General features: G+C 34.2%; 5 protein-coding genes across 9 annotated transcripts; 1 reads left to right on the forward strand and 4 right to left on the reverse strand.

Annotated features, from left to right (window-relative positions):
- Window positions 1-25: 25 nt before the first annotated feature.
- Window positions 26-2,284, reverse strand: LOC101204780 (protein NUCLEAR FUSION DEFECTIVE 4). Its single transcript, XM_011657560.2, has 2 exons — window positions 1,661-2,284; window positions 26-1,526 (listed from the first exon to the last, which is right to left on the reverse strand). The coding sequence occupies exons 1-2, from the start codon at window positions 2,127-2,129 to the stop codon at window positions 241-243; spliced, it is 1,755 nt and encodes a 584-aa protein (XP_011655862.2). The 5' UTR covers window positions 2,130-2,284; the 3' UTR covers window positions 26-240.
- Window positions 2,285-3,576: 1,292 nt separating this feature from the next.
- LOC101204538 (protein NUCLEAR FUSION DEFECTIVE 4-like) lies at window positions 3,577-5,939 on the reverse strand. The gene is made up of 2 exons (XM_004142452.3): window positions 5,373-5,939; window positions 3,577-4,894 (listed from the first exon to the last, which is right to left on the reverse strand). The coding sequence occupies exons 1-2, from the start codon at window positions 5,839-5,841 to the stop codon at window positions 3,618-3,620; spliced, it is 1,746 nt and encodes a 581-aa protein (XP_004142500.2). The 5' UTR covers window positions 5,842-5,939; the 3' UTR covers window positions 3,577-3,617.
- A 1,077-nt stretch (window positions 5,940-7,016) lies between these two features.
- Window positions 7,017-9,379, reverse strand: LOC101204293 (protein NUCLEAR FUSION DEFECTIVE 4-like). Its single transcript, XM_004142451.3, has 2 exons — window positions 8,775-9,379; window positions 7,017-8,517 (listed from the first exon to the last, which is right to left on the reverse strand). The coding sequence occupies exons 1-2, from the start codon at window positions 9,241-9,243 to the stop codon at window positions 7,241-7,243; spliced, it is 1,746 nt and encodes a 581-aa protein (XP_004142499.3). The 5' UTR covers window positions 9,244-9,379; the 3' UTR covers window positions 7,017-7,240.
- Window positions 9,380-13,401: 4,022 nt separating this feature from the next.
- On the reverse strand, window positions 13,402-16,711 carry LOC101204054. Its single transcript, XM_031885953.1, has 6 exons — window positions 16,568-16,711; window positions 16,138-16,476; window positions 15,990-16,036; window positions 15,423-15,500; window positions 14,134-14,266; window positions 13,402-13,979 (listed from the first exon to the last, which is right to left on the reverse strand). The coding sequence occupies exons 1-6, from the start codon at window positions 16,680-16,682 to the stop codon at window positions 13,963-13,965; spliced, it is 729 nt and encodes a 242-aa protein (XP_031741813.1). The 5' UTR covers window positions 16,683-16,711; the 3' UTR covers window positions 13,402-13,962.
- A 345-nt stretch (window positions 16,712-17,056) lies between these two features.
- Window positions 17,057-21,832, forward strand: LOC101221999 (pentatricopeptide repeat-containing protein At2g22070). 5 transcript variants are annotated; one of them, XM_011657561.2, is made up of 6 exons: window positions 17,057-17,192; window positions 17,448-19,898; window positions 20,403-20,563; window positions 20,710-20,773; window positions 20,997-21,236; window positions 21,385-21,832. In XM_011657561.2, exon 2 carries the CDS (start codon window positions 17,464-17,466, stop codon window positions 19,810-19,812), a length of 2,349 nt encoding a protein of 782 aa, XP_011655863.1. In that variant the 5' UTR covers window positions 17,057-17,192; window positions 17,448-17,463; the 3' UTR covers window positions 19,813-19,898; window positions 20,403-20,563; window positions 20,710-20,773; window positions 20,997-21,236; window positions 21,385-21,832. The 5 variants fall into 5 exon arrangements, 4 of the variants coding, with proteins under 4 accessions (XP_011655863.1, XP_031741811.1, XP_031741812.1 ...); XM_031885951.1 differs by lacking the exon at window positions 17,057-17,192 and having other exon boundaries at window positions 17,218-19,898; window positions 20,710-20,807; XM_031885952.1 differs by lacking the exon at window positions 17,057-17,192 and having other exon boundaries at window positions 17,218-19,898; window positions 20,710-20,807; window positions 21,097-21,236.
- Window positions 21,833-22,132: the final 300 nt, after the last annotated feature.

Raw genomic sequence — 22,132 nt, forward strand, 5'->3', positions numbered from 1 at the left:
TGAAGTGAGAAAAACAAAACTTATGGACACTACAAAAAGTAAAAAAGTTTATAGATTAATCCATTCTTGAACGAGAACATGAACTTTCTTTAAATATAAACCCTTAGAAACCTTAATATTACAATAGTATGATGAAACATTGTGCCTTCAAACAAAGGACAGAGACGAGGGGGAAAAAAGTCTCTCAAATCTCTTTCACATCTCTTTGCTTTAAACATTTTTTGGATTCTACTCCACTTTTCAACTTCTTCTTTGGATTATAGTTTTCTCTGTCTCTTCTACTGCTCCCGCCGTCGCCACAGCCTCATTTCCGGCCACCTCTGTTTCGGCTTCATCTCTAAACTTCTTATAAATATCACTTTTGTAGAAACTTCTTGTTCTAATCACTAAAATCAATGAAATAAACATACCCATCAAAGTAACTGCAGTGATTACGGTGAACGAAAGCTTAAAACATTCCCCTCCATAGCAATTTAGTTCTTTCCCTGCTTTTCGTAAAATCCCTTTCGTGTTGAGCTGCTTCCTTGCTTCTCTGTCGTAGAAGTTCCCTGCCACTTTCACATTCAGAACATAAAGCCCAACTGGGCTCGCCACTGCCCCAAAAACGTGTAGTGTGGCGTAATATTTCAACCCAAAAAGCTCTGAAATTATGGCGAAAACCAATGGCCATTGTGCTCCGAAGCAGAATCCGATTACGATGGAAGCAACGTATAGCCCATTTGGGACGTCAAATGCGATCATCAAGTGGCCGACACAGGACAACAGAAGGATCAGTGATAATATTAAAGTACGAGGGAATTTGTATTTTATCAAAACGATTTCAGAGATGAAACCACAGCCAACTCGGCCGAGGTAACTCCAAATGCTGACTAATGTTACAAATATGCTAATGCTTTTTTTTGGGTATCCCAACGACATTCCGATTTGCCCCAAATTATCTATTGCCGTTAACGTTCCTCCCAAGCCGCAAGCTACAGACGTTAATAGAATCAGCATGTCGACGCTGAAGAGACCTTGGAGAATTGTGAAATCCTCGCCGCGTTCTGGTGGGCTGAATATTGTTCTCCAACAAGATGGTTCTTTTTGTTCTTGTTTTGGATGCTCTGTTTTTGGGAGTTGCTCTGTAACGATTTGAACAGAGGGGTTTGAGGATTTAATGAGAGTGGTTTTGAGTTTCCAGAGATTGTATTCTTCCATGACAACGATGACGAGTGGGAGGAGGAGAACGACCGCGACGATGCCACCGTATTGGTTTTGAGTGAACTTTGTTTTGCTCTCTACAATGATCACTAACATTAGGAACCCGGCGAGAGCAAGAGAAATGTAAAGGAAATTGTAGAAGACTTTGAGCTCGTTTGGTTGTCGGATGAATTTCATGATACGAATTATGGGTAAAGATGCACAGGAAATTGCCGTCGGGAGCCATGCGATGAAGAGAATTAAGGATTTCTCGTCGGCGCCATAAAATGCGTGGAAGAGTTGTGTGATTATAGCGCCGCTCAGCCCGACGTATCCCTTTAGGATACCTAAAAGTTTTAACGTTTAATTAAGAGTAGCCGTTAGATTTTAAAAAATAACTGCAAATTATTATTATTATTATAAATAGTTTTAAGGACGTTCATAAAAGTTTATGAACTAAATTTGTAATTAAAATACTTACCAAGAACGGCGCCACGACTTTGAGGAAAATTCTTGACACAAGTAACTATCGAACCTGTATTAGAAAAGGATTGAGAATTGGCTCCAATACAAATATAAAGACACATTTGCCAAACTTTGGGAGTGGAGATTCGATTAGTAATGGCGAGCCAAATCATAAAGTAACCAAAGAAATTCATAATGGCGCCAATGGACAAAACCACCCACGGCGGTGTAACCTGGTTCACAAGTCCAGACAAAATACCAACGTTTGCACCCAAATCCTTAGAAAAACTCAACAAATTTAACGTTGTTTGGTCGTAACCTAAAATCGATTTTAGGTCGTTTGAATACAGGCTAAACATGTATGTTGCTCCTGACACCGCCATGATTAAGAGTGAAGCGAACAATATGAACCATCGTCCGGTGATGATGTGGACGACAATGCTCCCCATGTCGAAGCATCCCACGATTCTTCCACTGGCCAACATTATTTTGTAAGTAAGATAGAGAGTGAGAGGTTAGGTTGTTAAGAGGTCGTGAATTATGGGTATTTAAGGGATTATTTGAAATCAAAGAGAGGAGACTCTAAAGTTGGCTTTTGAAGAATATATCCAAAGGGAAAAGATTATTTGTCATAGTGGGTATCATTATGTACCATTAACATGGGATAGACTTAACTCCTTCCTACCTATGGAAATGATTGGACCATTGATTTCGAGATTATTTTAAGCTTTAAATAAATATATTTGAAATAATTGAATATTGCATTTGGTAATCTATAAACTAATTAGCAACTTTATTCTATCCTAGTAAATATGTCAAAATCAGTATAGCTAAAATGATATATAGCTTGTAATATTAACTTCGAGTTTAGTTTTTTCAATGCATCTTTTAAATGGCAAGATCCTTTGAAAAATGTTAGGATCATATTCTCAATGTGTCTTCTCTCACACTTTTCTTCTCTAATATAGATTGTTATATATATATATTATAAATTGTGAAGTTTTTCATTTTTCATGGTAAGATCGTCAACTCTAGACAGAGGTTTACATTAGTCGGTTGGTGTTGATTTTCGAAGAAAGCCACAATTATAAAGCAACCATAAAATTGTTAGACAATTTTGGTTAGTTGATTTCAGTAGATCAGTTCGATTTCTGGAGTTTTTATGTCCATCTCAAATTCTAAAGCCTTAAACCCTATAAGAATATGCTCTCAAACATTGAAAATTTATAATATGTAATAACTTGAAGGAACGAAGACAAGAAAGACACAAATAATAAGAATTCATTAATTAAATTTTCTTAACTTTTAATTTTCTTTTTTGGTTAACAATACGAGAATTATAGCAAAATTAAATTTCTAACCACACTCTCAAAAGTATAAACTTTATGTCATATTTGTAAGTTGACTTATGTTTATCTTCTCGTATAATTGAAAAGTTGAGGTCGATGGTAGAATATAAGAATATTAATTAAAGTGGTTTGAAATTAAATGGTTTAAATAAAATTTTTAATTTGAAAATACTTTTTTTTAAAAAAAAAAGAATTCAGATTCTATACATAAAATCCAAAATTTTGGCATTTTAATTTATTTTACTATTTTAACAATACCTCTTAAATATTTTTAATAAAACGGTTTAAATTCATTTCTAAAACTATTTCTTCATTTTTTTTGTTCTAAAATGATTTATTTTTTAAAATCTTGAATTACAATAATAAAAAACATTATAAATAAAAGCCCTTAGAAACCTTATCTAATTCTTTTTTTTCCTTTTCTTCTTTTGCTAATTATAATCTGTAAACTTTGTACTTTCAAACAAAAGCCAAGAGATGAGTAGAAGAAAACGAGTTCCTCAAAAACCCCAAAAATCAACCTAAAATCGTCTTAATTCTATCTTCCTCATCTCTCTGCTTCAACCCATTTGGATTTTACTCATACATTTCAATTTTCCCTTTCTCATCTTTTCTACATCCCCATCATTTTCTTCTCTCTTCTGTTTCACCGGCGGCCTCTACAACCCTATTTCCGGCCACCTCTGTTGTTTCAACTTCTTCTCTAAACTTCTTATAAATATCACTCCGGTAGAAACTCCGTGTTCTAATTACTAAAATCAATGAAACTAGCATACCCAATAAAGTAACTCCGGTGATTACAATGAATGAAAGCTTAAAGCATGCCCCTCCAATGCACTTTAATTCTTCCCCTGCTTTTCGTATAATCCCTTTTGCTTCGAGCTGCTTCTCTGCTTCTCTGTCATAGAAATTCCCAGCCACTTTCACATTCAGAACATATAGCCCAATTGGACTCGCGACCGACCCGAAATTGTAAAGCGTTGAGTAATATTTCAACCCAAAAAGCTCTGAAATTATAGCGAAAATCAACGGCCATTGTGCACCAAAGCAGAATCCGATTACGATGGAAGCAACGTATAGCCCATTTGGAACGTCAAATGCGATCATCAAATGGCCGACACAGGACAACAGAAGGATCAGTGATAATATTAAAGTACGAGGGCATTTGTATTTTCTCAACACGATTTCAGATAAGAAACCACAGGCAACTCGGCCGAGGTAATTCCAAATGCTGACTAATGTTACAAACGTGCTAATGCTTCTTTTTGGGTATCCCAAAGACACTCCGATTTGCCCCAAATTGTCGATTGCCGTTAACGTTCCTCCCATGCCGCAAGCTGCAGATGTGAATAGAATCAGCATGTCGACGCTGAAGAGACCTTGGAGAATTGTGAAATCTTCGCCGCGTTTTGGTGGGCTGAAAATTGTTGTCCAACAAGATGGTTCTTTATGTTCTTGTTTTGGATGCTCTGTTTTGGGGAGTTGCTCTGTAACGATTTGAACAGAGGGATTTGGGGATTGGATGAGAGCAGTTTTGAGTTTCCAGAGTTTGTATTCTTCCATAACGACAATAAGGAGTGGGAGGAGAAGAAGGAGGAGGACGACGGCGGCGCTGCCACCGTATTGGTTTTGAGTGAACTCTGTTTTGCTCTCTACAATGATCATTAACATTAGGAACCCGGCGAGAGCAAGAGAAATGTAAAGGAAATTGTAGAAGACTTTGAGCTCGTTTGGTTGTCGGATGACTTTTATGATACGAATTATCCGTAAAGATGCAAAGGAAACTGCCGTCGGGAGCCATCCGATGAAGAGAACTAAGGATTTGGTGTCGGCGCCATAGAATGCGTGGAAGAGTTGTGTGATTATAGCGCCGCTCAGCCCAGCGTATCCCTTTAAAATACCTACAAGTTTTAACGGTCAATTAGTATATCCAACCGTTTTTTAAAAGTTTAATTTTCATTAATATAACAAGCATATAGAAATATTCATCTGTACGACAAACTCGTCAATTTTTAAAAATATTTCAGATTTGTTCTTTCTTTTTATCATTTTTTTTCTCTTATTCCGACATACAAAATCTAAACGTTCGTGTACCAAATGTAACTATCATTTTTCAATTATAAACGATCATTTTCCAAATATAAGTGATTGTTTTCCAAACGTAAACGATTGTATTTCAAATATAAATGATAGTGTACCAAAAAATCTTTAAAAAAATTATTAAGATTTGGGTACCAAATTTAAATGATGTTGTGTAGTTAAAAAAACTAGGAAAAATAGTTTAGATTTGGCTATCGAAATCTTTTTAAAAAAATCTTAGTATTATAAATAGTTGTAAGGACGTTCTTTAAGGACTAAACTTGTAAATAAAATACTTACCAAGAACGACACCACGACTTTCAGGAAAATTCATGACACAAGTAACCATCGAACCCGTATTAGCAAAGGATTGAGAATTGGCTCCAATACAAATATAAAGACACATTTGCCAAACTTTGGGAGTGGAGATTCGATTAGTAATGGCAAGCCAAATCATAAAGTAACCAAAGAAATTCATTAAGGCACCAATGGACAAAACCACCCATGGCGGCGTAACCTCGTTGATAAGTCCAGACAAAACACCAATGTTTGCACCCAGATCCTTAGAAAAACTCAACAAATTCAATGTTGTTTGGTCATAACCCAAAGTTGATTTTATGTCGTTTGAGTACAAGCTAAATATGTACGTTGATCCTGCCACGCCCATGATTAGGAGTGAAGCGAACAACACAAACCACCGTCTAGTGATGACGTGGACGACAATGCTCCTTATGTCGAAGCATCCCAAGATTCTTTCACCGGCCAACATTGTGTTTGTAAAAACGAGAGAGAACGAGAGGTTAGGTTGTCAAAGAGGCTGTGAATGGAAGAGAAATATAAAGGAATTTTTTGAAATCAAAGATGGAGACTCTATGGTTGGCTTTTGAAGAATATATCTAAACGAAAAAAACTATTTGTCATGGTGTGTGTATCGTTATATACCATTAATATGAGATAGACTTAATTCTTTCCTATATACGGAATGATTGGACCACTGATTTCGAGATTATTTTAAACTTTTTATAAATATATTCGAAACAATCGAATGTTTCACTTTAGAAATCTTTAAAGTAATTAACAACTTTATTCTATTCCAATAATATATCAAAATGAGTATAGCTAGAATGATATAAAGCTTGCAATATTAACTTTGAGTTTAAAGGTTTGATTTTTCATTTTAGATCATTCAGGTACTACGGTTAAATATTTGACTTGTTTTAGTTTTTAATAGATGAATTTATTAAAATAATAGATTTTACAAAATATTTACAACCTATAACAAATTCTATTGGTGATAGTCATCAACAACTCTAGATAAGGGTTTACATTGATCGGTTGGTGTTGGTTCTCGAAAAAAGTCAACACTGCTAAAATCAACTATAAATTTGATGACAATTTTGGTTAGTTGGTTTCAAATGATCAGATCGGATTTTGGAGTTTTTATGTCCCTTCAAATTCTAAAGCTTTAAATCTTATAAGAATCTCCTCACTAACATTGAAAATATGTAATAACTTGAAAGAAAGGAAGACAAGAAAGACAAATAATAAGAATTTGTTGATTCAATTCTCTTAACTTTTAGTTTTTTCTCTTTTGGTTAACAATACGATCATTATTGCAAAATCAAATTTCTAATCTCACTCAAAAGTATAAAGATTATGTCAATTGACTTATGTTCATTTTCTCATATACTTGCAAAATTGATGTTGGCGGTAGAATATAAGAATATATTAAAGTGGTTTGAAATTAAATGGTTTAAATAAAATGTTTAATTTGGAAATATTTTTTTAAAAAAAGCTCATTTTTTTATTTAAACTTTTTTTTACTTAAAATTGTTTAAATTCATTTAAAAAACTATTTGGAGAGAAACACTTCATTTTTTTACTTTCTAAAATGATTTATTTTTTAAAATCTTGAATTACAAGAAACATTGTAAATAAAAGCACTTAGAAACCTTATCTTAACTCTTTGTTTCTTTTTCTTTTGCTTATAAACTTATTCACAAAAGGATAAACTTTGTGCTTTCAAACAAAAGCCAAGAGATGAGTAAAAGAAAACCCAAAAATCAACCTAAAATTGTCTTAATTCTATCATTCTCATCTCTCTACTTCAACCCATTTGGATTTTACTCATACATTTTAATTTTCCCTTTGTCTTTTCTACATTCCCATCATTTTCTTCTCTCTTCTGGTACACCGGCGGCCTCTACAACCCCATTTCCGGCCACCTCTGTTGTTTCAACTTCATCTCTGAACTTCTTATAAATATCACTTTTGTAGAAACTTCTTGTTCTAATTACTAAAATCAATGAAACTAACATACCCAATAAAGTAACTCCTGTGATTACGATGAATGAAAGCTTAAAGCATTCCCCTCCAAAGCACTTTAATTCTTCCCCTGCTTTTCGTATAATCCTTTTTGCTTCGAGCTGCTTCTCTGCTTCTCTGTCATAGAAATTCCCAGCCACTTTCACATTCAGAACATATAGCCCAATTGGACTCGCGACCGACCCGAAATTGTAAAGCGTTGAGTAATATTTCAACCCAAAAAGCTCTGAAATTATGGCGAAAATCAACGGCCATTGTGCACCAAAGCAGAATCCGATTACGATGGAAGCTACATATAACCCATTTGGGACGTCAAATGCGATCATCAAATGGCCGACACAGGACAGAAGAAGGGTTAGAGAGAGTATTAAAGGACGAGGGAATTTGTATTTTGTCAAAACAATTTCAGAGATGAAACCAGAGGCAACTCGACCGAGGTAATTCCAAATGCTGACTAATGATACAAATGTGCTAATGCTTCTTTTTGGGTATCCCAAAGCCAATCCGATTTGACCCAAATTGTCAATCGCTGTTAACGTTCCACCGACACCGCAGATTGCAGCGATAAATAGAATCAGCATGTCGACGCTGAAGAGAGCTTGAAGAATTGTGAAATCCTCGCCACGTTGTGGTGGGCTGAAAATTGTTGTCCAACAAGATGGTTCTTTTCGCTCTTGTTTTGGATGCTCTGTTTTTGGGAGTTTCTCTGTTACGATTTGAACAGAGGGATTCGGGGATTTAATGACAGCGGTTTTGAGTTTCCAGAGATTGTACTCTTCGATGATGACTACAGCAAGTGGGAGGATGAGGAGAAGGAGGACGACGGCGGCGCTGCCACCGTATTCGTTTTGATTGAACTGTTTTTTGCTTTCTACAATGATCATTAGCATTAGGAATCCGGCGAGGGCAAGAGAAATGTAGAGGAAGTTGTAGAAGACTTTGAGCTCGTTTGGTTGACGGATGACTTTCATGATACGAATTGTGCGTAAAGATGCGAAGGAAATGGCCGCCGGAAGCCATCCAATGAGGAGAATTAAGGATTTGGTGTCGTCGCCGTAGAATGCGTGGAAGAGTTGTGTGATAATGGCACCGCTCAGCCCGACGTATCCCTTCAAGATACCTAAAATTTTGTAACGTTGAAGTTTCAATAATTAGTAGTGATTGATTTTGTTTAAACATATGGAATCAAACGTTGGAATCTACAGGAAAATACTAAACAATAGAAGTCTTTTTTTTTTTCTTCTTTATTTACAAAACCTAAGTTTGAATTTCAATAATATATAATTAAAGATTAAATAATATTCATTTACAAAACCTAAGTTTGAAATTTAAATGTGTGTGTCCAACATTTAATAATTTAAAGAATAAAACATATACCAAGAACGACTCCACGGCTTTCAGGGAAGTTCTTAACACAAGTGACGAGAGAACCCGTATTTGCAAAGGATTGAGAATTGGCTCCAATACAAATATAGAGACACATCTGCCAAACTTTAGGCGCAGAGATCCGACGAGTAACGGCAAGCCAAATCATAAAGTAACCAAAGAAGTTCAATACGGCGCCGATAGATAGAACCACCCATGGCGGCGTAACCTCGTTAATAAGTCCAGACAAAACGCCGACGTTTGCACCTAAGTCCTTGAAAAAACTCAGCAAATTCAACGTCGTTTGGTCGTAACCCAAAACAGATTTTATGTCGCTTGAGTACAAGCCGAACATGTACGTCGCTCCGGCCGCTGCCATGATTAGGAGTGAAGCGAACACCACGAACCACCGTCCAGTGATTACGTGGACCCCGATGCTACTTATGTCAGAGCAACCAGAGATTCTCCGGTCGGCCACCATTTTTGGAAGTGGGGATTATTGTTTTATGAAGAAAACAAAAGTGGGAGATTTTGAGGGTTTTGTTTTCTCTTTTGAAAGAAAGAAAGAAGAGCGTAAGAGAGAAAGAGAAAGTGATAAGAAGGTTGGTTTTATTGAAGGGTTGTGAATGAGAGGAAAATATATAGACATTTTTTTGAATTCTAAGATAAGACTTTATAGTTGACTTAGAAGTTCTAATTATTTTAATTAATGTCATTGTGTGTTTGTCCTATGCCCTACCAACATGGAGATACCCCAATTAATTACTATATATTAACTTTAAACCTAAGTTATATTTTAGTCCGTTGAGTTGTGTTAGTTTGAACGTTTAACCCTAATTAATTACTATATCATTGTTTTGATTTGTTGACTAATTAATTAGTTAGACTTTATTTTATTTCATTAATTCTCTAAACCCTAAACCCTAAACTCATTTATTTATTAATACATATATTTTAAATAATATGCACAAAGTTCAATACTAAGACCACTAAATATATATCATAGTTTTTTCTCTTAAAAAGTGTACTTATAGAATGATTTACAACTTAGGATTAATTAGCACATGATTAAAAAAAAAAAAGAGTATCTCAATTTGTTTGAAAGATTAGAAGTTTTTTTATATTCAACTTTAATTGAGGTATATGAAATTTTATAGTATATAACTATCGGACAATAGAAAATTTTCTTTAAAAGTAAATGAATTAAGAAGTCGATTACTCTTTTCCATTTTTTTATAATATGAGATAGAAAATGAAAGTATTGACGTTAAAAATGATATATTAGTTAAGTTAGGTTTACGTTAACATCCGTTTTAAAAGGAGTGGGGAAGTAGAAAGCATACTATAGAAATAATAAGTGGTTGGGGAATTAATTGGTCTTTTTAATTCATTTCTTCCAAAAACTATTGGTTGATATTTAACCAAATTTTTTTAGCAAACAATTTTGAAAAATATAATAATGAATACAAAAATAACCATTCTTCTTTTAGATCTCATCCAACATAAAAATGTTAAGCTTTTTTTAAAAAATATAAAATAAAATAAAATAAACATTAGTACTAAAAAAACAATTATAAGGTGTATTTATATTAATTAAAATTTAGAAACTCTTTAATTGAGATCTCCTAAATTTTGTAGTATTAAAAATAGTTTGCGTCTTTCTAAGAAAATCTTAAGATTATGAAAAATAAATAAAACATTAATGATTAAATAAAAAAAGATAAAAATTAATAGAGAAATTTTAAATAGATGGAAAAGTAATAAAGAAATAAGAGAAAATAAATACATTTGTCCTTTTTTTTTTCCAAAAAAGATAAGAGAAAATTTTCAAAAATTGGTCAAAAGTATACCGTAAGGCTATGGTAGGTTTAGAGAAGAAGTTAATTCAACGTAAAATTTGAACATTCGTTCGTATATTTATTAGATATAAAAAGAAAAGTTTTAAGTTATTAGTTTGTGAGTTTAAACTCAACTTTTCATCTGATGAAGTCTGTTTTGCTCTTACATTTTGTGTGTGGAATGATGTCGGTAAGAGAAGAGAATGCATAAGGGCAAATGTGCAAACCTATTTTCGAGTTTCTTTAAACATCCCTTGAGTTATTGAGTTTGAGTGTATGAAAGACACGCTACAGTTTAACATTTCGCTAGAATTGACATCGACCAATCCTAAGACATACACCTCACCTTAACTATGCTTTGGGCCTACAATATAGTCATACTTGATTGGGGTATGCATGAGCATGAAGCATGTCTCGTTAGGTCTTTGATGAGGTGGGCCGAGGCCGAACACACTTGCTTGGGTCATGACTTCAAGTCGTCCCAGTCTCTTCTCCAAATCTTATTATGATTTTAGACAATTACTCTCGAACTGAATCATGTTATCTTTTTAATTTCGTTGTCTACATTATTGTCAAAGTGTCATTTATGTCCTTTCGTTCAAACTTGCGTATAACATTTGTCAAGTCTTGTTTTAACCAAAAGCAAAATATATTATACACAACACATTTCAAAATTCATTCATACTAACAAATATTCCTTTTCAATGGTACTATTGATCATAAGGCTTAAACAAACAAACTCATTTGGTCAAAGTTGAGTAATAGAAAAATGGAAAATGACATTTACAATCTCTAAATTTCTCTTTCCAAATAATTGACACGATAATAATTTACAATTAAAATTCTATTTTTATTTATTTAATTTTCATATATGCTTATTAGTTTTGCATTAAAATCGAACTATACACATTTTGAGAGTATACTAATTAAAATAAACAAAAGTATACGAATCTATGGAGTTTTAAAGAGTATAGAACCTAAGCATTTATAAAACGACCCTTCCATTTTTTCGGGTTGAAAAATTTAGTAATTATAATTAACTGTCATTAAAAATATTTATATATTAACTTTGGTGTCAAATCAATTGCATTGACTGATTATATATATAATTAAGTCAAGCAATTAATGAATCAATTTTGGTAATGATGTTTTCTAATTGTTCTTAATTTTCAAATCATAGGAAATATTTATACTCAACCAATATAATTACTTTGAATCTTCACCCGAATGGTTGGACTAATATTATTTAAATCAAATAATAATTATAAGAATGAATAAAAAAATTAATCAACACCAAATTTTAGAAATAATAATCAATTATACAAAAATATTTTTAAATAAATTTGTAAATATACCAAAATCTATGGGTGATAGATTTTTACCATTGATAGACTGTGACAGGTTTTGTTATATTTACAATTTTTTTAAAATGATGCTTGTTCTATTTGTAATCATTTGTCGTGTTTAAAACTCATTCGTGAGAAACCTTTATACGTATATACAGAAAGAAAATAGTTAGTCAATAGTTTGACGGGATGAATTGAAAGAAGAAAAGAATCTATTTCAAAACACTCAAACCCTAGAGCTAATCACAGTACTATTCTATGTTTTAGATATATTAATCAACTTCTATTTATTTTTCTGTTATCCACACGATTTCTCTAATTATTATCCAATGACATTTTTATTCTTTCTCCGAAATCTTTCATATGTACTTTTTTTATTCTTTCTCCGAAATCTTTCATATATAAAAGTATTGTTAAGATTAATTTTCATAAATATAACAAAGAGAAAGTATTGTTAAGATTAATTTTCAACCTTTTTCTTTTCTTCCTTCTCTACTTTTTTTACGTCTTTTTCTCCCGTTTTTTTCAAAACGTTATTTGGTTCCAAAAAAATATTCGAACGGTTATTTGGTTGTTCCAAATATAAATAATAATTAGATATTGGATAGTCAAATCTGAACGACCCTTTTTCCAAATATAAACGAGTACCAAAAAAATAAAAAATAAAATCTTTAAAAAAATGATTGAGATTTGACAACATAAATTTAAACAATCATCTAGCAAAAAATTATAAAAAAATTCCAATTTCTTTTTGAAATTTCTCAATTTTGGGCCTGTAAATTTTTTCCGTGTCCAAAATTGTTGGTGTAAATATTTTACCGTTTTATCCTATTTTTTAAAAGACCCAATTGCTAAAGATCATAGTATTTTTGAAAAATATATGAGATCACATCAATACCATCTCAACCCATGAAAAGGATGTATAAGTACGTATCAAAAGGTAGGAATAGACAATTTGGGAGAAGAGATGGAGACCTGAGAATGAAGTTTTGAGTGATTTTGTTCAAACAATGTATTTGAAAATTCAACAAAAAGACAAAGTTAATAAACTAAGGTTTTCAATATTAATTTTAGGGGACCATAGCACTAATATGATAAGTCAATTATTTGGAAAACGTTGTAATATGTACATACACAAAAAGACATATACATACACTATAATTCAAATTTTGGGACCCCCAAGTAGCAAAAAATGGCAATAAAATTCAACTCTCAAGCCATTGGACTTCTGAGAGTTGATCCAAAAACAACAAATTCTAAAACTACTTTTTCTTTTTTCTGTTCACAACAAAATCTCTATATCAGTAAGTACTTTATTGACCAATCATTCAAACCTATAAATAAGTCTTTAAAATTGGGATGATATACATTTTACTTGAAATAGATTATCCCATGTTTAATGAGAAGTTATTGCATATATGCAAATTAAATATATAATACAAATACAATAAAGAATAGAAATCTGCAACAAATGGGATCTTATAGAGCTAATATTATTTTGTACACATTTTTAAAGAAGTTGAAAGGAGAAAATCACATTCACTAGTGGAAGAAATATAATCAAACCACTAAAAATGTCACTTTTTTCTTTCACATTAACAGGAAAGTGGAAGAAATGCAGAAAATTCAAAATAATGACATTGAGAGAAAAAAGGGAGAAAAGCAAGTCAGAAATTCCAACTGAGGCCCAAACCAAACCATATTTCTTCCATTTTCACTCTAAACCACACCAGAGTTGTCCTAATTTTCAAGCTGCATCTTTCCATTTTCACTTTCTCTATCATCCCACATTTCTGTGGTTTCTAGAGTTGTATTTACTAATTTGTTTATGGATCATGAACCAAACAAACCTTAAGAGTCCTTGACTCAACCTTCTTATATCGCTCCTTAGTTACACTTGTAAGGTTAGGAACAATAAAAGAAGGTTGAAAGAAAGGGTAGAATGACAGTCGGGGATAAACGCATCTGAAGTTTCGGTTTTATTGACAATCGGTCAAGTGACCTTGAATCAACCGATCAACCCTCTTCTGATTCTGCACATTATTAATTTATCCATTAGAAAAATTGTAGAATCATGATTTATACCCATTACCCACCAACTTATTAAGCTTACTCGATCACATTTCTAATTGAAAGTTTCAAAATATACTGCACTGCACTTCTAGATATGAGCTTAGATGAATATACCATGGATTGCTTCCATGTTGTCTTCCTTGTAAACACCAAGTGGGGATCCATGGATAGACACAAGCATCTCGCCTGGCTTCGGCAGTCTTCGGGTTTTCGGTGTCATCCCAATAGACAATCTTTGGTTACTTATCTATGAAATGATAACTAGTTAGATTATTGTAGAATACACTAAATAGAGGCAAAAATAGCCTTCAGAAAGTTCCATTCAGACAATTCCTCAAACAAGGCTGAGATTTTACTAAATGTAAATTTCACACATTGTTTAGTTATAGCCATGCTGATCTTTGTACTTGGAATTATCGTCCAGCTTCTTTCCATGGGGTCGAAAGTTTTCCTAGCTTTTTCTATATCTCCATCCGTCAATAAATGATTCTAATCGGTAATTATAATGATAATTATGACTTGAAATGAAACCAGCACTTCCATCATTCCCTCTACACTGCAGTGATTATTTATGACATGCTTAATGATAAATGATGGACTACTGCCACCCAATAACTTTTTTTGCAGCTTTAAAAGCTGCAATTAATTTTTCCCTTCAAGTTGATAACTTTGATCAGTAGATGGTACTGACATCCATAGGAACATTTCCATTGAAAACTAAAGTAGAAATAATCAAATCCAAAATGAACACTAAAGAGAGAGCGAGAGAAAAAACTATAATACAACTTTTCTAAACTTCTATTTTATCCTACCGTAAAACCAACCAATATTACTTTTATAATAAAGTTTAGACCAATACTAGTAACAAAGTTCATTCCCGATTTACCTATAAGTACACGAAGAGCAAGTGTCTTCGTGGGATTAACCTGTGAGCCTCAATTATCCTCACAAAACAACCATATTTGACCCCACTTTGGTTGTCAAAAGAACTCATAGGATATCAAATCCTTGATAGATGAGGTGACAACTATGTGTTGAACTAGTGTTGTTTACACCAATTACATAGGACCTTATTAACCCAAAGCCCAAATCCATGATGAGCAACAAGATCCCAACTTATTACCAAGACGTCCAGTATCCAAAATTATTGAAGCTGAAGATTGAGCTAATAAAGGCTTGATAATTGTCTATAATTAGTTTATAGACATGGATTAACTTAGATACCCTTAATTATTAAAACATCAATAATTGACAGCAGACACCCTACCACTACTATAATTCTATTCCTTTAACCGCGGAGCCTATCTGCCTAGATAATTTGGGCCAGAGACACTACCAAATGTTGAAAAATGGCAATAATAGATAACATAAGAAGGCTAATGCAATAAGTGAGGTGCTAGAACCATGAAGATACGAACGCCAGGAGTCTGGACAATATCTGGCATGCCAAGCGTCATATCATCCGAGGGCTCCTCCAAAACCTAAACATCAAGAATTGTCAATAAATATATCAGTCAATACCTGCTAGATAAACATGGGTATCCATCTAATGGAAAAATGAAAGGATTAATCTATCATTTTTATATATAGGAAACAGTAACCGTTCATCGATATGATTAAATGGAGAAGAAAAGAAGATCCTATCGTACAACAATTACAAAAATTAGTTTTGCATGTAGTAATTCATGTTCTCTTATAAAGATTACGACGTATCTTCAATTTTTCCAATGTGGATCATCAGCATGTTCGTCGAGGTAGTGCCTCTTCATGTTTACTATTCGTGGATCAAATCCTTCTTTTTTAAATAAATATCCGTCTAGACTTTATGGACTTTAATACTAAATTAATAATTTATGATGTTTCATACCAGATCATGTACAAATTATGTTTCACCTCAAAATCAATACGTGTTATGTTATAAAGATTGTGAAAAATCAACACTGAGATATCTTAAAAGTAAAATTGCTTACAAAGTTCGGAATTTGCAGGTTCTCAGCATTGAAAGGATTTGTTTTCACTGCCACCAGGAAAGAAAAGAAGGTGAGTTGCAGCAGAAACGTCACACAAGGGAGTACTTACCAAACAATTTAAAGCACCACAATCAAAATCTACAGATACCTGATTTACTGGAAAATTCAAATCCATTAAACGATCGCATTCCGGCAGAGCAGTAAGGATAAGCTGTGGAAAGGCGATGAAGAAGAGAAGCATGTATATCTACTCCATCCGCTGGATTGGTGTGTAATTCATCCTCTGTATCCTTCCATCGTACTTCAATTTCACCTTGTTTGCCTCTTATCGAAATGGACAAGCTTGGAAGTTTCTCTTCGAAAAATTGCAATAGAGGAGTTTGCAATTGCTCTTTGTTGAAATACGAACGAAGCAACCGCAATACAGTAATCAAACGCTCGATCTCCACATCCCGAATGGCACGGATTGCAGCAGCATGCCGTTCAACTAAACACGTGAAGAGAAACAAGACAAATTTCCTAAAATGAAATTCCGGCTTGGGGAAAAAGGATTGAAATCACTACGAATATCAACATACCATCTTCGTCGGAGTCAGTCTTTAACTTATTCACTGCTTCATCTTTTGCGTCTCGTCCAGATGAAGGGCTGGACTTCTTAACTGTTTTCTTTGCCTTTCTTCTTGCCATTATCATCAACAAGTCTTTCTTCTTGACTTTACGGAACTACTAACGTTGCAGCATTCTGAGAGGAATCCACACTTGGTCACTGAATTTTCGTCAATGAAAACAATACAAAAAACTTTTCAAACCCAAAATTAATGTAGCGCACAGTGAAATTAATTGAAGTTCGCAGAGGGAATAGCATAATTAAACACAAATGAAAATTAATAACATGAAGTTCTAACCATTAGTTTACAAAATTTGAAGAAATCTAACCGTCGGAGACGGGATTAGACGGATTAAAGTTCGTCAGTGATCTGCCGCGAAACCTCTCTCGTCCTCCTCGTCAGATCCGGCGGGAGAGAAGATACTAATTTGAAATTGCATCAAGGGCAAGAGGCCGATAACTCGGGTCGAATATTACAGATGGGCCTCAAATGGGCCGATCAGCCCAGAAAGGGATGAAATTCAGCCATTGCCTTTTCTTTTTCTCAGCCGTCCATGGCGGCGGTGGGGTGCTGCTTTTGGTTGTGCTGTATGCAGGTCAGTAGAAAACCATAACTAAATCAGTGACAGTTTTTTTAGTTTATTTTTCGATTTTGTTTACAGTTTGTGTTAGTCTTAACTTAAGCTGTACTGTTTTTAGTTTCTTATTTGATATTGTTCATAGCTAAGTTGCAAAATAGCACACTACTGGTTTCATAAGCTAAATAACCAAAAATTGAAGGAAATGAGGGAAATTGATGGTTAGAAATCTGCGGCGAGGTTAAACATTGGGATTTTTTTTTTCGTCTCTAGATTTTAATCTCCAATCATGGAAGTTGGCAATTCACCTACTTCTTCTGAGTTCTTTGCACATATCTTGCAAACAAGTGTTAGAATCAAAGACCCATTTGCCGGAAGGTCTGTCCACTGTCAAATAATTAAGAAAGGCCTTCATCTTGGTGTGTACTTGATGAACAATCTTATGACTTTCTATGCTAAAACTGGGTCACTTAGGTTTGCTCACCATGTGTTCGATGAAATGCCCCTGAAGTCAACATTCTCATGGAACACTCTGATATCTGGCTATGCCAAACAGGGTAATTTTGAGGTCTCACGTCGCCTTTTGTATGAAATGCCTGACTGTGATCCTGTTTCTTGGACTGCCATCATTGTGGGTTACAATCAATTTGGTTTATTTGATAATGCGATTTGGATGTTTGCGAAGATGATATCTGAGAGAGTCCCACCTTCTCAATTCACAGTCAGTAATGTTCTTTCTTCATGCGCGGCAAATCAAACTTTGGACATTGGTAGGAAGATTCATTCATTTGTTGTTAAACTTGGACTTGGTAGTTGTGTTCCTGTTGCAACTTCCCTGCTGAATATGTACGCAAAATGTGGAGATCCAGTCATAGCGAAAGTTGTTTTTGATAGGATGACGGTGAAGAACATTTCAACTTGGAATGCTTTGATTTCATTGTATATGCAATCTGGGCAGTTTGAGCTTGCTGCTTCACAATTTGAGAAAATGCCTGACCGAGATATAGTTTCTTGGAATTCGATGATTTCGGGATATAGTCAGCAAGGGTATAATCTTGAAGCACTGGTTATATTCTCAAAGATGTTGAATGAACCTTCTTTAAAGCCAGATAACTTCACCTTGGCAAGCATTTTATCAGCTTGTGCCAATCTTGAGAAGCTGAATATTGGGAAACAGATACATGCTTATATTCTAAGAGCAGAAACTGAAACTTCTGGAGCAGTTGGCAATGCTTTGATATCAATGTATGCAAAGTCAGGTGGTGTAGAAATAGCTAGACTGATAGTTGAGCATAACAGAACTTCAAATCTAAACATTATAGCGTTCACTTCCCTACTGGATGGATATACCAAGCTAGGAAATGTCAAACCAGCCAGAGAGATATTTAACAAATTAAGAGATCGTGATGTGGTAGCATGGACAGCCATGATTGTTGGTTATGTGCAAAACGGGTTATGGAATGATGCACTGGAGCTGTTTAGGTTGATGGTTAATGAAGGCCCTGAGCCGAATAGTTATACCCTGGCGGCCATGCTTAGTGTAAGTTCAAGTTTGACTATTTTGGAGCATGGGAAACAAATCCATGCCAGTGCCATAAAAGCTGGAGAATCCTCGACACCTTCTGTTACTAATGCCTTGATAGCCATGTATGCTAAAACGGGAAACATCAATGTAGCCAAAAGAGTTTTTGATCTTCCAAATGGGAAGAAGGAAATTGTGTCCTGGACATCAATGATCATGGCTCTCGCACAGCATGGCCTTGGAAAAGAAGCCATCAACCTGTTTGAGAGGATGCTCTCAGTTGGTATGAAACCTGATCATATCACTTATGTAGGAGTGCTCTCTGCTTGTACACATGTGGGATTAGTGGAGCAAGGTCGAAAGTACTATAATATGATGACTGAAGTTCATGAAATTGAACCCACTCTAAGCCATTATGCATGCATGATCGACCTTTATGGACGGGCTGGATTGCTTCAAGAAGCATACCTGTTCATTGAAAGCATGCCTATAGAACCAGATAATATAGCTTGGGGTTCGCTACTAGCATCTTGTAAAATTCATAAAAATGCAGATCTGGCAAAAGTTGCAGCAGAAAGACTGCTTCTTATTGATCCTGGAAATAGTGGCGCCTACTTGGCACTTGCTAATGTGTATTCGGCTTGCGGAAAATGGGAAAATGCTGCCCAAACTAGAAAACTAATGAAGGATAGAGGAGTGAGGAAAGAGAAGGGAATTAGTTGGATTCATATTAAGAATGAAGTTCATGCATTTGGAGTTGAAGACGTTATTCATCCACAGAAAGATGAAATCTACAAGTTGATGGCTGAGATATGGGAGGAGATAAAAAAGATGGGTTTCATCCCAGACACTGAATCAGTACTTCATGACCTTGAAGAAGAGGTGAAAGAGCAAATACTTAAATATCACAGTGAAAAACTTGCTATAGCGTTTGGGCTTTTAAATACTCCAGAGAACACTGCTCTGAGGATTATGAAAAACCTTAGAGTTTGTAATGACTGCCATTCTGCTATAAAGTTCATCTCCAAGCTTGTAGGAAGGGAAATCATTGTGAGAGATGCTACTCGGTTCCACCATTTTAAGGATGGCTCTTGCTCTTGTCGAGACTATTGGTAGGTGTAAGTTTTTAGAGATTTTATCCACAAAAGAATTCTACTTGATACGAAAAAAGCACTCTCCAAGACCAAGTGTCAGAAAGCCAGGTATGTTCTTCCCCTATTGCTCTTTCCAATGTTTGATTTTATTCTAGAAATCCTTCTAAATCAACCTTACAAATTAGAAAAGAAAAAACTTGGATGCTCTGTATACATCTTTCTGTAATCTATCTAGTTGTTCATCACAATTTACCAAGGAGTGAACATTTCTTTCTTCTTTTTCTTTTTTGAACGCTTTGTGTGTTGGTGTGGTTGGTGTGGGCTGCAAAAGGATGATGCATCCACGATGCACCCAAGTTTTACTCTACAAAGTAGTATATTCTCTATTCATTAGGGGGTGGGGAAAAGATTGTTTGATCTACTAATCAAACAAGATCATTTCTTCTTTTTCTACATCATTCCCATCCTTGACTACAGAATATCCATTAGGTAATAGTTCGTACCCAAAAACATATTTAAAAAATCAAATTTCTTTATGGTTTATTGAACTGTATCCTTTCTTTCAAATTTGATCCCGTTCCATTTTGTTTTGTTTTGTTTTTTATTTTCAAGGACTTGCATAACAGAGTTATAAAGTACGAGTCCCCATCTTATCCCAGACAATGTGTTCTTGACCTCAACTGGTTGTAGGGCGCCAAACTTCCAATTTCATTTTGAAGAGAATGCAAACCTACAACAAGCCTATTTGTGATATATGCATCTTAGAGAAGATTGTAAGTAAAACTGGTTGAATTATAGATCATATAGACTTTGTTTTTAATCCCTCTTTTCCATTTTTATCAGAAACTATATTCATAATTTCTTCCACAAATATATACACATCCAACTTTGACTCAATATCTACTTAATTATATTGCAGTGGAAGATGCAAGGCTTGATGTGGCTAATTTACTGGGAGCACTCAGAATGAACGAGTATTAAAGGTGCATGTTTAAAGGAATCTCTCTATAATTTTAAGTATGTAGTATGTATACAAAGTGTCAATTTCTTTCACTACTCTTGCATAATTTGGGATTGTTTTCCTGAACATTTCATTTCTTGAGCTTGTCAGTTGCCTTTATCGATCTTAGTAGCTTACTAGCCATAAACTTATTTCAAACTAGTTTTATATCTGTAACTTGTTCCGTGGCCAAATGGTGGATACAGTAAAAGTGAACAGATCAGGACTCTGACAAGCTTGAGATGAATTTAAAAGGTTGAACTAGTCTGTTCGAAAGTTTAAGAAACTGACTCTTGGTTCTGCTAGCATCTCAATCACCTCTAAGCCAGTCTCATGGCCAAACAAGGTGTATACGCTTGTAGTCCTCACCGAATAGAATTTCCACCATCAATCAAGCTCAACGTTTCCAACTACATTCAGTGGAAAAAATAAGTTGGCCAAACAAGGTAGTAATTTAGATTCCTGATTCTTTTTGCTGCTCTCTAATTTATGCAATAGTTGTTGCCCTCGCCTCAATTAAGTTTTTTTCTTTTTGAAAAATTTATGAAGTTTTTTTGTTAGCATATCTAAAATGAGTGTCTATTGCTGCTGTAGATCGCTTTTTGTCATACATGTGCTCAGACTTATGCCAACGAGAGGGTCGTCTTGCTTATTATTAATGTCTCCAAGTGGATTCCCATTGGGTTGGTCATTGTGCATAGTGAGAATGGCTTGTGCCTGTTTGGTTTCCATGTTTGAAGTGGCTTGTGCTAATTGTTCAAGAGGAGAAACAGAACATTTTCTTTGAATCCTTTAAAGTGGGATGTTCATCAATTAGTTTTTGAATTATGTTTTTTCATTGCTTTTATGCTGTCTTAATTCAGTAAGCTATGATTCCATGATTGGTTAAATTTGAGTAGTTTGGAAGTTATTTTCTTAGATTCACACTCATTCGTATGCCTTGATATTAGATATAGGCTATACCTTTATTGGACTAACTCCTGTAATTGCGAACAGAGCTCATACTCAACCATCAATAGATAAGAGCATATGTCTATGATAAGTTTTCTTGTGTATTGATTTACCATGTCTTTTTTATTAGAATCTCAACAAAATATCACCATGGATCTATGGTAATTATAAGTGATTATCACTTATAGATATATAAATATTTTTAGATATTTTGTTATTTAAAATAATTTTAAAAAAGAAATTTGTAATAAAATATTATAAATGAAACTTGATTGAAAATGCTATAATTAATTCTGTTTATTCTCTTTGGTTGAAGACAAATTTTTTCATAGGTATGAAAACTTTTCAAGAGGTGAAGATAAAATTTCATAGGTATGAAGATTGAATAAGA

This window comes from Cucumis sativus, chromosome 5 (assembly GCF_000004075.3).
Source record: "Cucumis sativus cultivar 9930 chromosome 5, Cucumber_9930_V3, whole genome shotgun sequence".
Classification (NCBI taxonomy): Eukaryota; Viridiplantae; Streptophyta; class Magnoliopsida; order Cucurbitales; family Cucurbitaceae; genus Cucumis; species Cucumis sativus.